Here is a 15,193-nt window from a genome sequence, read left to right on the forward strand (position 1 = left end):
CCAGCTGAGATATAACTTAGAGGGTAATATATATTGAAGCATTGCAACAAAACAAAATTATGACAAAGAACATGAGGGAGACAAAAAGTTACAGAGATGACATATAGACTCATGGACTCACTTAATACTAAAAAAGCAGGCATGCTGTCTATCAATGTATGCAGATAGCTCCAAGACGATAAGGCCAACAAAGTGATATTTGGGTCACTTAAGCAAGCTTCAGGTCAACAGAACCTGGTTCTTATGGATGACTTCAACTACCCAGACATTTGGTGGGAGAACAATACAGCAGCTCACATGTCATCCATCAAGTTCCTGGAATGCATTCCTCTATGCAGGATGGATGCAAGACTGTTCCCTCATACAAATGTTAGAAGTGCCAATCAGGAATGAGGCACCGCTGGACTTGCTACACACAAACCAAGAAAACCTGCTTTGTAATATCTTGGTTAGTGACAGCCTCAGCTGCAGTGCTTACAATATTGTGGAGTTTGGGATCCTGCTGAGGACGCTGAAGCTTAGTACTAAGACAAAAATTTTAGATTTTAGAAGTACAAATTTCAGCTTGCTCAGAGCTCAGTTGGGAGGGATTCCGTGGAAAGCTTCCAAGGAGGATAAATGAACCAGTGAGTGCTGAGAGTTTTTCAAGAATTCTCTCCTAGAAGCATAAAAACAGTTCATCCCTTTTAAAGGTAAGGGAAGTAGGCGGAGCAAGATCACTCTTGGATTAACTGTGAGCTTCTGAGTCTGCTCAAAACCAAAAAAGAAGCATACCAGAGATGGAAAAGAAGATGAATATCCATTGAGAGCTACAAGGGCATTTCTAGGGCATGCAGAGATGCAGTCAGAAGAGCAAAAGCTCAGCTCAAATTGAAATTGGCCAGACATGTCAAAAACTACAAGAAAGGGTTCTTCAGGTATGTAAACAACAAAGAGAAACAGAAGGATAATATCGGCCTGCTGTTAAACAGGAGAAATAAATTAGTCACCAACAATGCTGAAAAGGCAGAGGTTCTCAACACTTTCTTCACCTCTGTCTTTACCAGCACAGTTGGGCCTTGGGACCGAAAATCCAGTTTGATGCAAGCACAGACCCGCCAACAGTGAAGGAAGAGTGGGTATGGGAACTGTTACAGGAGCTTGACCCTTACAAAACAATGGGCCCTGACAATATCCACCTGAGGGTGTTAAGAGAGCTGGCTGATGTCATTGCAAGGCCACTCTCCATAATCTTCGAGGAGTTGTGGAGATCGGAGGACATTCCAGAAGACTAGAAGAAGGCTAATGTCACCCCCATCCACAAGAAGGTCTTAAAGGAGGCTCCAGGAAATTACAGGCCCATCAGTCTTACTTCAGTCCTTGGGAAAGTTATAGAGTGAACCCTCCTGGGGGCTATCACAAGTCAAATGAAGCACGTGATCGGGAAAAGTCAGCATGGATTCACCCAGAGTAAATCATGCCTGACAAACCTGATTGCCTTCTGTAACAAAGTAACCTGCTCGGTTGATGTGGGGTGAGTGGTGGACATTATATACCTGGATTTCTCCAAGGCTTTCATTATGGTTTCCCACAGCCTCCTCCTAGAAAACTGATGCATTACAGTCTAGACAAGTGGTCTGTGCAGTTGGTGGGGAACTGGCTGACAAGACACACCCAGAGGGTGGTGACAAATAGCTCCTTTTCAAACTGGCAACGTGTCACAAGCAGGGTCCCACAGGGATCGATATTGGGCCCAATGCCATTTAATCTCTTTGTAAGTGATCTGGATGATAGGATCAAGTTTACCCTGATGAAGTTTACTGATGATACCAAACTAAGTGGGGAAGTGGACACACTGAAAGGGAGAGCCACCCTGCGGGAAGACCTGAATAGCCTGGAAAAGTGGGGTAACAAGAACCTTACCAAGTTCAACAAAGACAAATGTGAGGTCTTGCCCCTGGGAAAACATAATCCAGCACAGGCTGGGATCTACCCTGCTGCGGAGCAGCTCTGTGGAAAGGAACCTGGGGGTCCTCGTGGACAACAAGCTCAATATGAGTGAATGGTGTGCTATTGTGGCAAAGAAAGCCAACAGTATGCTGGGTTACATGAAGAAAGGCATCACGAGCAGAGATAAAGAAGTCATTGACACACTCTACTTAGTGCTTGTCAGGCCACATCTGGCATACTGTGTTCAGCTTTGGTCCCCTCTATGCAAAAAAGATGTGGCCACGCTGGAGAGGGTCCAGAGAAGGGCCATGAAGACGATCAGAGGAAGTCTGCCACATGAGAAAAGGCTGAGAGAACTGGGTTTTTTCAACCTTGAGAAAAGAAGGCTTAGGGGAGACCTTATCACCACGTTCCAGTATTTAAAAGATGGCTACAAAGAAGACAGAGACTCCCTTTTTACAAGGAGTAACATAGGAAAGATGAGGTGTAATATGTTCAAGTTATTCCTGGGGGCATTCTGACTGGACACAAGAGGTCAATTTTTCACAATAAGAACAATCAGACATGGGAATAATCTCCCCAGGGAAGTAGTGGATTCCCCAACATTGGGAATTTCTAAGATTCAGCTGGATGGACAGGGTTCTGGGCCATCTTGTCTAGACCATGCTTTTGCCAAGAAAGGTTGGACCAGATGATTCTTGAGATTCCTTCCAACCTGGTATTCTATGATTCAAGTAATCATTCAGAGAATGGCAAAATTAGCAAATTAGTCAGCAGGATCCATGATACAATCAGGATATTTGTCATGGACTCATTCAAATTACTTTAGATTGAGGGCTGAAATGTGAAAGGGAGTGGACATATGTAGATATAGTTGAAAGGAGGATTGTTATCTAGCCTGATGTCACCATTTATACTTGTAATTGCTTGTAGGTTTTATTTCATGCAAAGTACTTGATTTTAGAGAGCAATTACTGAAGAAAAATGTTGGGATTTATGCTTATACAAACATGAGGAAATGTAAGAGATAGGATACAAGTGGAATAACAGCAAGAATATGTACATGTATTTCAGAGAAGGAGAGAATAAGATAAGAGCAGTATGGTATCCCTCAGGCAAAAATAAACACCTTTAGTAAGAACATGGAAAACACCTCATGCGCAGTTAATCTCAAGGCGGTATTCCTTTAATGCTCATATAGACATTCTTGTTGGTTTACCACACAAGCAAGGAGCATTTAGTAGAACTGAAGTATCATGGGATGGTGATAGGCTTTATGGAATAATTTAATCTTCCTTTAGAGTGTTTACAACAAAAAGAAAAAAAAAGTAATAAAGGAGTGCTGTGTATACTAAACATATATATATGTGAGCGAGATGCATCACAAAAGAATATGTCTCTCCAAGACTGAAACTGAAAGCACTAAGCTCCTCAGTCCTTACAAGAAAAATATATCCATGATGGGTTGATTCTGGGCCAGCAGCTAACCATCCACACTGCCACTCACTCCCCCACCCCTCCCCTGAGGGAACAGGAGGAGCAAGAAAATTGGTGGGTTGAAATAAATATAGTTTAATAAGCAGAGGGAAGAGGAAAAAACCCAACAAACCAATTGACAACAAAACAAGTGATGTAAAGGCAACAACTCGCCATCCCCCACAAGCAAAATGATGCCCAGCCAGTCTTCAAGCAATGGCTAACTCTACCCAAATCCCCTCTTCTCACTTTTTACTGCTGAGCATGACATCACATGGCATGGAATATTCCTTTGGTCAGTTTGGGTCAGCTGCCCAGGTTGTGTCCACTGCCAACTTCTTGCCCACCCCTGGCCTACTCTTTGAGTGGCAGCAGAGCAGGAAAAAGAGAAAGCCTTGATGTTCTGAAAGCACCTCTCAGCAACAAACAAAACATTGGTGTGTTATTAACATTGTTTTAGTCACAAACTGAAACACAGCACCATATGGGCTGCTATGAAGAAAATTAACTATACCTCAGCCAGACCCCGTACAATATCAGAAGGTGTTTTACTTCAAAGAATTCTCAAAATGCACACACTGCTGTTTTGGCTGCTGGAATCCCTTGGGATTGCTCCATCTAATGCACAGAGTGCACAGAACAGGAGTGAAACTGCTTCAAACTATCAAGGTGATAACTGACTCAGAGGTTTGAATGTTCTATCTTCTTCCACTTATCCTTTAAATTTAAGAACATTGATGGTAAGTTGATGACGAGTTGATGTCTAAATGTGCACACAGATATTTGCTCACTTAATTAATGGGAGAACTTCTAAGCCTTGAATGGTTGGAGGCCTGTGATAGATTGGGAATTGTTGGGCCACATGAACTGGTCAGTGGAAGTAGAAAGGAAGAAAGTGGTAGAGGAAGTGATGAGAGACTAAATAAAATGGAAGTAAGATTTCAGGCAAAGACTGTGGAAGAATCTAAGACTTTTCAAGGCAATTTATTTTTCTTCACCTGTGATACTTTAACACAAAGTCTGGGAGAGGAGTGGCCAACTGGTTTAGAAGACTAATTGCTCAAAGTTAAAAGCAACATAGCTGTTCTACTAGAAAAAGAATGCTTTTCAGGTCATTTTCAGGAAACCTGAAAATTAGGCATAGATCAAGAATGGTATAGACATAAATTTCTGATACCTCCTGGTAGAAGGCGATCTGTATAGTTGATGTTTCAATAGAGATTCCCATTCTCTAATTATCAAGAATTAGAAGCAAGCAAATGTAGGGCAACCCACCAAGAAAATGGAAAATAACAACAGTGAATGAGCTCCCATTCTTATACATACAGAGAACTGTGGACTACTTGGACCACAACTACTGGTAGATTTGAGGACAGTCCTATCACATGGAATGGTTTGCAGAAAAAAGCTTATGCATGCTGTGATGTGTTAAACCTTTCTAAGCAATGAACCATTACTTAGATCTCTGAGATGCAAAAAGATTCTACAATTGAAAATACAGTATTTTGTACCATGTACTTTGCCAAAATCTCTTGTTAATGTGAGTTTCTATATGGCAATGTCAGCACAGTCATGATGATTGTGCAATACGTTATCATTTGTAAAGTAAAAGGAGAGTTAATTGACAATATTAGAATGTGGGAATATAGAAACATTCTATTAAAGATACAGAATGAAATGTAGTACCTTAAAAACTAATTCATAACCTCTGTACTAACTGCTGATGCTAACTGAATTCCCAAGATGCAACAGATTATAGAAACATACTTGTAGGAGCTATGTTTATTGTCCTTTTTTACTTTATCTTAGGTAACCACCATTAATTTCAAGAGAAGATGGATTGCATAGCTTTTAATAAGAAGACTTTCATATCTCCACTCAAAGAATTCTTATATAGCCAATCTCCACAGCAAAATATTAGGTACAACTAGCTAACCCAGTGCTTCCCCTTTTAGATTACAAACCTTAATTTATCTGTTCCAGCTTTGTACCTTGAGATTCGAGCCATTGACAGAGGAACTGATAAGGTGTCTAGCCAGCGCTTCTCATATTTTGGTTCATTAGCTATGGGTGAAGAAGGTGATGATGGAGCCTGTACAGAATAAATAAGAATCAGTAAGTGCAGTTTATCAGACAGTATAGTGAACAAAACATGAATATGCATCTGTGGCCCTGCTTGTCTCAGAAGTGAATAATTATAGCAAGAAAACTATTAAAGAAACTCAAGATTTAGCAGAGAAATAAAAAGAAGAATCCATGTAGAAAGAAATGCTAGCTCTCCTGATATTGTGCTTGTGCCTTAATTTCAGGTCTTAACATTAAAGATATTTATTTTTTTGTTAATATTTATAACCGCCAATAAAAAAGAAATAATTTTTAGTCATAAATGTCCTGATTTTTCTCTAAATGCAACATAAAATAAATTTTTGGTTTAAATAAATTTTGCCTGTGCAACTTGTCTCAAACAATCACCAGAGGAAAAAACACAAATAATATCCTAATATAAAGACTGCATTACAGAATACCGCTTTCTTATTTGTGCATTGTGACTTTTTGCCCATGATGTTATTTAAAAGTAGATTTAAAATTCTGATCTCTGTGTTATCACTATCTATATACGGACTGATGAATTTTGAAATTTAATCTTTGAAGTTTTCCTTCAAATGCTTCTACCAGAAAGTCAAGATTGTTGAGACTATCTAAGCAGTAAAGGAAATCCAGATCTCAGAATAGTGAAAATATATAATTTTACAATCTACTCATTTCATGTAACAACGGCATACAAAAGAAAATATCCTTAAATCAAATGTGTGCAAATGCAAATTAAGTTAGGGGAATTATCTTGGATGGATAGATAGCTATTGATAAAAAGGGTCTACTCAAACCTAAACTAGATCTTCTAGGCAGACTGTTCAGCCTGCTCGTATGTGTAGCATCTTATGTATCACAACTAAATAGTTCATGAAAGCACCAAGAATGAAACATGATAAAAAGAAAATATTTATGAAATTTTAAAAGTTGTCACAGAACCATTAGCACTAAAACATTTAGCAAACTACAGAGAGATACACATTTTAGTCAACATACACTTGCAGAATATGTGGTTTGTTCCTTGTGAAATAATATCCAGAGGTTTACATCATTGTATCAACGATTGAAAGTGTGCCCAGATTGTCAAAAAAAGATGGTAACTGTTTTTGTTTGCAAATGCTTTCAAAAAAGTGTTTACAGGCAAAAATCAATTACATTAGAAACAGATTAGAAAATGTTGGAAACCACTCCTCAGTGTACCAACACAGATTTATGAGTATGATTATGACCTTAAAAAAATACTTATTAATGAGTTAGGAGTTTCTTATAGAACGCATAAAAATGATAAATTGAAAGCTTTTTATTGGTACTTATATCTCCACACTACCATGGCAGCTGAGCATTTCACTCTTTTATAAAGATAGCAATACTATTTACAGAGAGGCAGCTGAGAAGGATTCAGAGATAGGTATTCAGCTCAAAATTAGGCATTTGTGCTGTCCCTGAACCAAAATTATTTGTCCCAGGTTGTACAGATAAATTACCAGTAGAGTAGGGAGTTGAAAGCTGGTTATTTTTATATGAGCTGTAAATATGCACTGAGTAGTACTTACAAAAGCAAATAAACCATAGAATGACCCAACTTCAGCTCTGTCATGCCCAGGTGTTCAAAAGCCATAAAACTTATTCAAAATAAAGAGCACTCTGGGAATTGTCCTATTTCTTTTTCTTGATCTTAAGGATTTAGGATTTTTTTTTCCCCTAAAGTTCATCCAGAGGAAAGTCAGCAAGGGATGATCTTTCTATTTACTTCTTTAAATAAATCAAAATAGTGAGTGTCACATTCTAACAGGACGACTGAGAGTTAGTGACTGAGGGATACTTTTCTAGTAAGTGAAAAATTTGTAATGAAGTTGGCCAGAGTTGGTAACACTTTTAGACTGCAATCTTTTTGGGGAAAGGAATTTCATTTAGAGTAGTTGCAATCCCTAGAACAATTCAGCTTTCATTGAGATCTCCTAGTGTTGTTGCAGTATGAATATTTCATAATCAAGTCCATAGACTAATTCTATTTTATAGAATTAACCACAAAAGGCTAAGATATCTCCAAAGCTTAGTATAAATTTAATAATATCATAGTGAAGAATCTGATGCATATTTTAGAATTCTGTAGAAATGAAAGTAATTGACAGAACACATGCAATCTGAAGTTGAAAATTATCAACATAATCTAACATGCCTGTCTGGAAACTGAAATGTCTAAGGATAAAGCAGAAGGTAGCTCATTACAGTCAAACATAAATGCTTGAATATGATCACTGAATTTAAAATGAAGAATCAGAAAATAAAGGAACATAAAAATTCTTGAAGCACCTTCACCTATTGCTCCCATCCTCTCAGCTCTCAAGATTCAGAAAACATCTAGACAATTTAAACATAACTATTAGAGGTACTTCTTTTAGCAGGCTGTTGAACAATATACTGTAATATTCTAGGCAATTTAAAAGCATTTGGCAAAAAAAAAAAAAAATCATGAGTGGGTCACTCTGGCAATTTAATGTTTCCATTTTGTGCCTTGCAATTCATTCAAATGCTTTAGTATGTTACCAGTGTAAAGAAAAAATATCTTAATGTAAGTTAAGATCAGAATTATAGAAAATCTACATCATAGCTATTCATTAGATTCATGAATTGAAGAGGAAAAAATGACTGAAACCACTTGATCAAAATCTATTATTCCCAAAGTTGTGATACTACAGCCAATATTCCTGCCAAAATGCTAATCTGCTACAACTGATGTAAACTCCTAAGTTAAATGTGTCTTCTCCAGACAATTTCAAAGTTTTGATATTTGAAAAACACACTAGAAAGAGTGATTTAGTTTTTTTCCCCCCAGTTCTGGACCACTTACACCTTCAGAAAGCCTACTGCATATTCTGAGCATTAATGACCAAGAACAGAGAAAGAATATGAAGGGGTCAAACCAGTCCAAGTTTCAAATGTCTCTTTCTTACTAAGACATATTCTACTAACCAGTTTATAGTAGAGCAGAAAGTTGGACTGACCTCTCTTTATCTTAAGCACAAAAGAGGGCATACGTATGGCCGTAAGACCACTGCATGGAAACAAAATACTATCATAGGACCAGCAGTTCATTTTGTTCGGTTTGCCCTAAATGTATTAACACTTCTGTATGCAGACTGATCCTCTGATGTATCCCCTTCTAAACAGCTGGATAAAAATAACAAATTGGGGAAGAAGTAAGTCAATAAAATTTTTGCAAACAGAGGTCACACTTCACAAATCCTTCAGAGTGGACGGCAACTGTTAATTAATATGAGAGAACCAATTGCTAAGGCATACTTGGGTTTCCAAAAACCTTTTGTCGCTCGCAAAAGTTTCTTAACTAATTTGTTGTGAAATAAAGCAAAATCCTCACACAAATTAATAATTAGCTAAAAGATAGAAAGCAAAACACAGCAGTTAAGAACCCGTTTTCACTGTGGAGGGTCATTCTCAGTGGACTCCCACAGTTACATATGCTGTTCAGCGTATTGATTAATGATCTAGAGAAGATGGTGAACTGACCGAGTTTACTATGCACAACAAGGAATGAAGAATGATAAAAAAGAAAACCAAACTGCAAATAGCTGCAGAAGAATCTCATGATACTGAATAACTGAGAGACAAAAATATCATAGATAAATGTACAGTAATGCACATGAGGAAACACAATATTAACTTTCCCTGTACTGTAATGGGATATGAACAGGTGATTAACACTCAAAAACAGGATCTTCTGTTGTGGGAAAAGCAGATGTTGAAAGGAATGGAACAGTTTCCATGCAAATAATGATTAAGTAAACAAAGATTCATTAGACTGGAAAAGAAGCAGCTGAGGGTATTGTATGACACAGGTATGTAAAAACATAAATAACAGAGAAAAGGATTAGGAAACAGCGGTTCGCTTGCCCTTTTCATATAAGAAGCAGGGGTACTGGTTAGAGGTAAAATACAGTAGGATGGAAACAAAGAAGGAATGTATTTCTCTATATAACAAACTCTGGCTGAGGAAGGCCCTATGCCAGAAATCATTGGAGGTGCAGGAAATATACCCTACAAATAATTTTACATATTTCCTCTGTTCTTGTATTCTCTTGAGGGCATCTGCTGGGGACAAGCTGTTTGGCTAGATGGTCCTTTGGTCTGACCCAGTGTACTGAGCTGGTTGACCTTCAAGCCTTCTGTCTACTAAACAGCTGCTGGTGCTCATGTTGAAAACTCACCACACTGTTCCTCCAAAGCACTAAAAAAAATTTGGCTGTTTAGAGATCATCTCTGCAATCACAGCTTTTATCCTCTGGTTCGTTTCACACCTTTGGCTTTCTGCTGAGACCGCGAATAATGTTGAAAATTAATGCCAATTTGTAACACCTGTCCATTAAGAAATGGATTGAACACAAAAATCTCATTTTTGACAGAACACTGAACAAGAATCAGGTTGTAATGACACATAATCACTATCCACCTGGGACAGCTGTGTACTGTTGACCTGGAGGAGGGTTTGATTCTGTATCCTATTAGAAATTATTGACCTATGAAGGACAATGTAGGCAAGTGTTTTGTTGCTTTTTTAAACTATATAATAACTCATTATGGGGCAGCCAAGAAGTCTTCCCATAAATAGAATGAGTCCAGAAAGTCCTCCACTGAGAGACCTAATCAGACATGTCTCTCTAATTAAGTTTCCACTATGAACATAAGAAGGAAGGCAAAAGATCACAGCTGGCTGGGATTGTCAATTTTTCATCTTTTTGTGACATATAATTTACAGAGCTTGGGAAACTCAGGTATTTTACCTGACTTTTTTTTAATCTGTCATTCATTCTAAATCTTGGCAAGAAAAATGTCATGTCCTCAGAAGGACGCGTTTCTGAACCCTCCCTAGTAATTTAATTTGCAATTTCTGCTAGGTCCCCACCTTGAAAACAGACGCAGTGATATTTTAGGTTTACATGTCCCTCTTTCATTAAACATGGGCTTCAGGCAGGTTGAAGCTGGGTTAATTCAGTTTTGGAGTGAGAAATACTCAGGGTCATATTACTCAGCATGCTTAAGCTTGCTTCTAAATAAACTTTTAACCTCATTAGAAATACTATCTGCAGAAAGAAATACTATTTGCAGAAAGACAAGTCTTGCAAAGTCTTCATAGCGGAGATAGTTGAAGGACTATACCTGGAGCCACAATATATCTATTGCAAACATTCTCATACTACAATTAAGCAAAGAGGCAACAATAAATGGTACAGTTATTCTTAAGACTAAACTAATTAGCATCAATGATTTCTTCCCTTGGAACTAGCTACTTTTTTTCTTTGCTACCATGATGACTTGCTGTTGTCACCAGCATTAAGAAATAAAGAAAGGACAGGAGAACTTATGAATATCTGAGCTTTCAATTGTAACTGTAACCAGTGCAACTGATTTCACAAAAGACTTATGTGTGTTATATACAAGTTTGATTTTCTGTCATAACCACGTAATTTTTGCAGTTATTTGCTGAATTGCATGTTTGAAGGTTTCAAAAGACTGGTAAGATATACACTTGTAAACTTAATTTTTAAAAAATTTATTTTCATTTATATGAATTAATATATTTAATTAATTGTTACGTTGGTGAAGATTGAAAGGTAAAACAATCTAAAAGGAAATAAAAGGTTAGCAAATGTGATGCCTGTCTACAAGAAAGTCTGGAAGGAGGACCTAGGGCACTACAGACCTGTCATTCTGACAGGAAAGTTATGGAGTAGATCATCTTGATTGCCATCACACGGCACATAGAGGACAACCAGGTGATCAGGCCCAGCCAGCACATGTTCATGAAAGGCAGGTCCTGCTTGACCTCCTTCTATGACAAGGTGACCCAGTTAGTGGATGAGGGAAAGGCTGTGGATGTTGTCTACCTGGACTTTAGTAAAGCCTTTGACACTGTTTCCCACAGTATTCTCCTGGAGAAACTGGCTGCTCATGGCTTGGATGGGCATAGTCTTCGGTGGGTTTAAAACTGGCTGCATGGCTAGGCCCAAAGCGTTGTGGTGAATGCAGTTAAATCCAGTTGGCGGCCGGTCACAAGTGATGTTCCCCAGGGCCAGTTCTGTTTAATATCTCTATCAATGATGTGGATGAGGGGATCGAGTGCTCCCTCAGTAAGTTTGCAGATGACACCAAGTTGGGCAGGGGTGTTGATCTGCTTGAGGGCAGGAAGGCTCTGCAGAGGGATCTGGACAGGATCTGAATGAGCCAGCAGTGTTCCCAGGTGGCCAAGAAGGCCAACAGCATCCTGGTCTGTATCAGAAATAGTGCAGCCAGCAGGAGTAGGGAAGTGATTGTATCCCTGTATTTGTCACTCGTGAGGCTGCACCTCGAATCCTGTGTTCAGTTTTGGGCCCCTCACTACAAGAAGGACATTGAGGTGCTCGAGAGCTTCCAAAGAAGAGCAACGAAGCTGGTGAAGGATCTAGAGCACAAGTCTTATGAGGAATGCCTGAGGGAAGTGAAGTTGTTTAGTCTGGAACAAAAGAGGCTCGGGGAGACCTTATAGCTCTCTACAACTACCTGAAAGGAGGTTGTAGTGAGGTGGGTGTCAGTCTCTTCTCCCAAGTGATAGGATGAGAGGAAATGGCCTCAAGTTGTGCCAGGGAAGGGTTAGATTGGATATTAGGTCTTCACCAAAAGGGTTGGCAAGCATTGGAACAGGATGCCCAGGGAAGTGGTTGAATCACCATCCCTGAAGGTGTTTAAAAGATGTGTAGATGTCGTGCACAGGGACATGGTTTAGTAGTGGATTTAGCAGTGTTAGGTTTGTGGTTGGACTTGGTGATCTTAAGGGTGTTTTCCAACCCAAATGATTCTATGATTCTACAATTCTATGAAATAAGAATCAAGTGTGATGCCCAGTAGGAAAAAATATAACCTTTTATTGGAAAGATAAAGTTGGAATTTATAAATTCTTTGCTTTAACAGATTTATTATTTCAGAGTTTATCATTAAAGTCTTGAGCCTGTTCTGTAAACTGGTATTTCTAACAAGCACATGTATATGTAAAAGGCTTGACTAATTCTAGATTACTGTCTTTGTTGATACTGGTTAAAATAGAGATTACGATGATGATGCTATTATTTATCTCTTGAGGTATTTTTGCTATTTCTAATTTAGTGAGTATTGCTGAGAATTTCTAGGAAGACTATAAGATATTTCTCTGTAAAATATGTATATGAAAATGCTAGCAACATTAATACATTTGATATTTATACATTGAAATATTTTCCCAGTTAAAACAACTCTGAGGTTGAAATCATGGAATCACAGAATCATAGCGTATCTGAAGCTGGAAGGGATGCAGAAGGATCTCTCAGTCCAACTCCCTGCTTCTCACAAGACTACATATGACTAAGAGCATCATCCAGATGGTCCTTGAACTCTGAAATGCAAAAAAGTGGCTTGGCATAGCTTAATTTCTTTAAGCTGTAACTGAAAACATTGGCCAATAAGTTTTAATGAATCTTAGTAAAAACTTCTAGATTAGTAAATAATAACTTTCTTACATCTTTTTGTTGCAAACTGGAGTGCACCTTGTCAAAACTCCATTACTAAAAATATCAGAGCATAGTCAAAAGAAAGCCCTCAATATAATATGCTTTTCAAAGTAGGCAGATTTGTCTTACACTTATTCTGGAAGAAGAGAATTAGGGTTATATAATTTCTTGCAACAGCACCAGCAACCATTCAACTCATAGTGAATTGGATGAGCTCTCCCTATAGTTTTCAGTCAAGTCTGTGACTGAAATATATGTATATATTGTATATGCATATATTATATATATTTTTATATATAGGTAGGATTAGCTTTCAGTGGATCAATGAACTGACCTGACCAATGCATAGCTGAGAATTTGATAATACTTATTGCAGGACAGATGGAAAACAGAGGCTGTAGACTGGTTGTAGAAGAAAACAAGAACGATCTATTTAGCAGTAAGAGAGTCTTACATTAGCTTACTTTAATTGTGGAACAACACAATTAGCAAATGTTCAGCTGGGAGTAGAGACATGAGTGAAACTCTTGTGATGCCCAGTTAAAGAAACACATTGAAATATCTACTGTAAATAGAAGTCAATTAGAGCATTTGACTTGTCTCAGAATTCAGAGGGATCTAATGACAATATAAGAATACCTGTGCATTCCTTTGATACAGTATCAATTCAGGAGAGGATCTGTGTTTATTTATTTTTAATGGAATTCTTAGATGCAGGTGCACAATTCTGTGACAGCTTTAAGAAGACAGTAATTATCTGGTAAAGCATGCATCACCAAATCATTTAATAGATAAAGGCTTCTATACAGGAAACAAGCTCTTCCAGATGAAGTAACAATTTGGACAAGTAATTGGATGTCTTTAAAATTCAGTGAAAGCAGCAACTTTTAATTATATATCTGTAGTCTACATTATTTTAAATAAAGACATAGTTTAATTAAATGGGAGAAAGATGAAACAGCATGTGAAACAAGCATACTACCCCTCCATTTCTATCACAGAAAACACTGTTTTAATTCTAATGTTGCATCACATGCATGCTTTTGAAATTTAATGACTGCTCTTGAAGACATTTAATGTTTCTTTAATTAATGGATGGTTTTGCAGACACTGAGCACCTATATGTGGTGTTTACATGTAAAGTCTGTATAGCAGTACGTGTTAGGGACTTACACTGCACTATTCACTGCAGTAATTAAGTCAATGGGATTACTGTTCTACCAGTGAGGAACAAATTAAAAACCTTTCAGTTATGTAGGTTTCTCTAGAATTGATTTACAATGGAAATATTAATAAATACTTCATTATGGCTATGCTGCTAGGTGCTATTACTTTTTTTTTTTTTTTAAATGAACCAATAAGGTACAAGCCTGACAAAGATATTTTTAGAGAATACTTATGGACTATTTGACAGAATCTTGCACTTTTTTCTTTAATTTGTTTCCTCGGGCTAGTATGTAATTGGTTCCTGAGTAACCTCAACAACCTCGCCTGGAACACCTTTCCAGATATATTCTTCCTTTGGGGGATAGAGGACAGGGTTCAGAAGAGTTTATATTAAAACTCAGCAAAAAAAAGGAAGTAATTGCAACTCTTCTCAAACTACAACAGCAGTCAGAAATCAAACCCCAGCATTAAAGGTATATAAGGAAAAGAATAGAACAAAATACAATGTTGAGATTATTATGGTGTTACACTATAATTGCAAGTGTACCCAAACTTCAGTTGTTACAGACAGCTATTGGCAGCCTTTCGTATCCTCAAATGGGGCATGCTGTCCTTGCTTAGAAACATTAGCTGAAGGTTAGGGAAATTCTTTGAACTCCACACAGTCTGTACATCCCTCAGGATAAATCTGAGGCTTGACTCTTGCTTGTATTACTAACTAGGGGCTCAGTAAGTGTCAACTTGCTGCAGAAACTTGTGGAATGACACTGGATGCAACCTCGTGGGAAAACTCATTGCCTCAATTTTACTATCATTTTTCACTAAAACCCATTTATAGCATGTAGCTGAACCGCTGGAGTTCATCTATGCTAACATCAAATCTAGAAACAGGTTATCACTATATGCCTCTTTGTTTCCAGGCAGAATTTCAAATCTTTAACTGCTCTTTATAATCTAGCTCTGACATTAAGTGGTCCATTTTGCACTTTTGTAGT

At 37.8% G+C, this 15,193-nt stretch overlaps 1 protein-coding gene across 1 annotated transcript in view; it reads right to left on the bottom strand.

The window, feature by feature from the left end:
* Positions 1-15,193, bottom strand: part of SNTG2 (syntrophin gamma 2) — a gene marked incomplete at its 5' end in the record, with an annotated part of 308,679 nt that overhangs the window by 82,632 nt on the left and 210,854 nt on the right. The window contains one exon of the mRNA XM_081997695.1: positions 5,370-5,497. Coding sequence (XP_081853821.1) covers positions 5,370-5,497 — 128 coding nt within the window. The remainder of the gene's footprint in view (positions 1-5,369; positions 5,498-15,193) is intronic.

This window comes from Phaethon aethereus, assembly GCF_964289735.1.
Source record: "Phaethon aethereus genome assembly, chromosome: 3".
NCBI lineage: Eukaryota > Metazoa > Chordata > Aves > Phaethontiformes > Phaethontidae > Phaethon > Phaethon aethereus.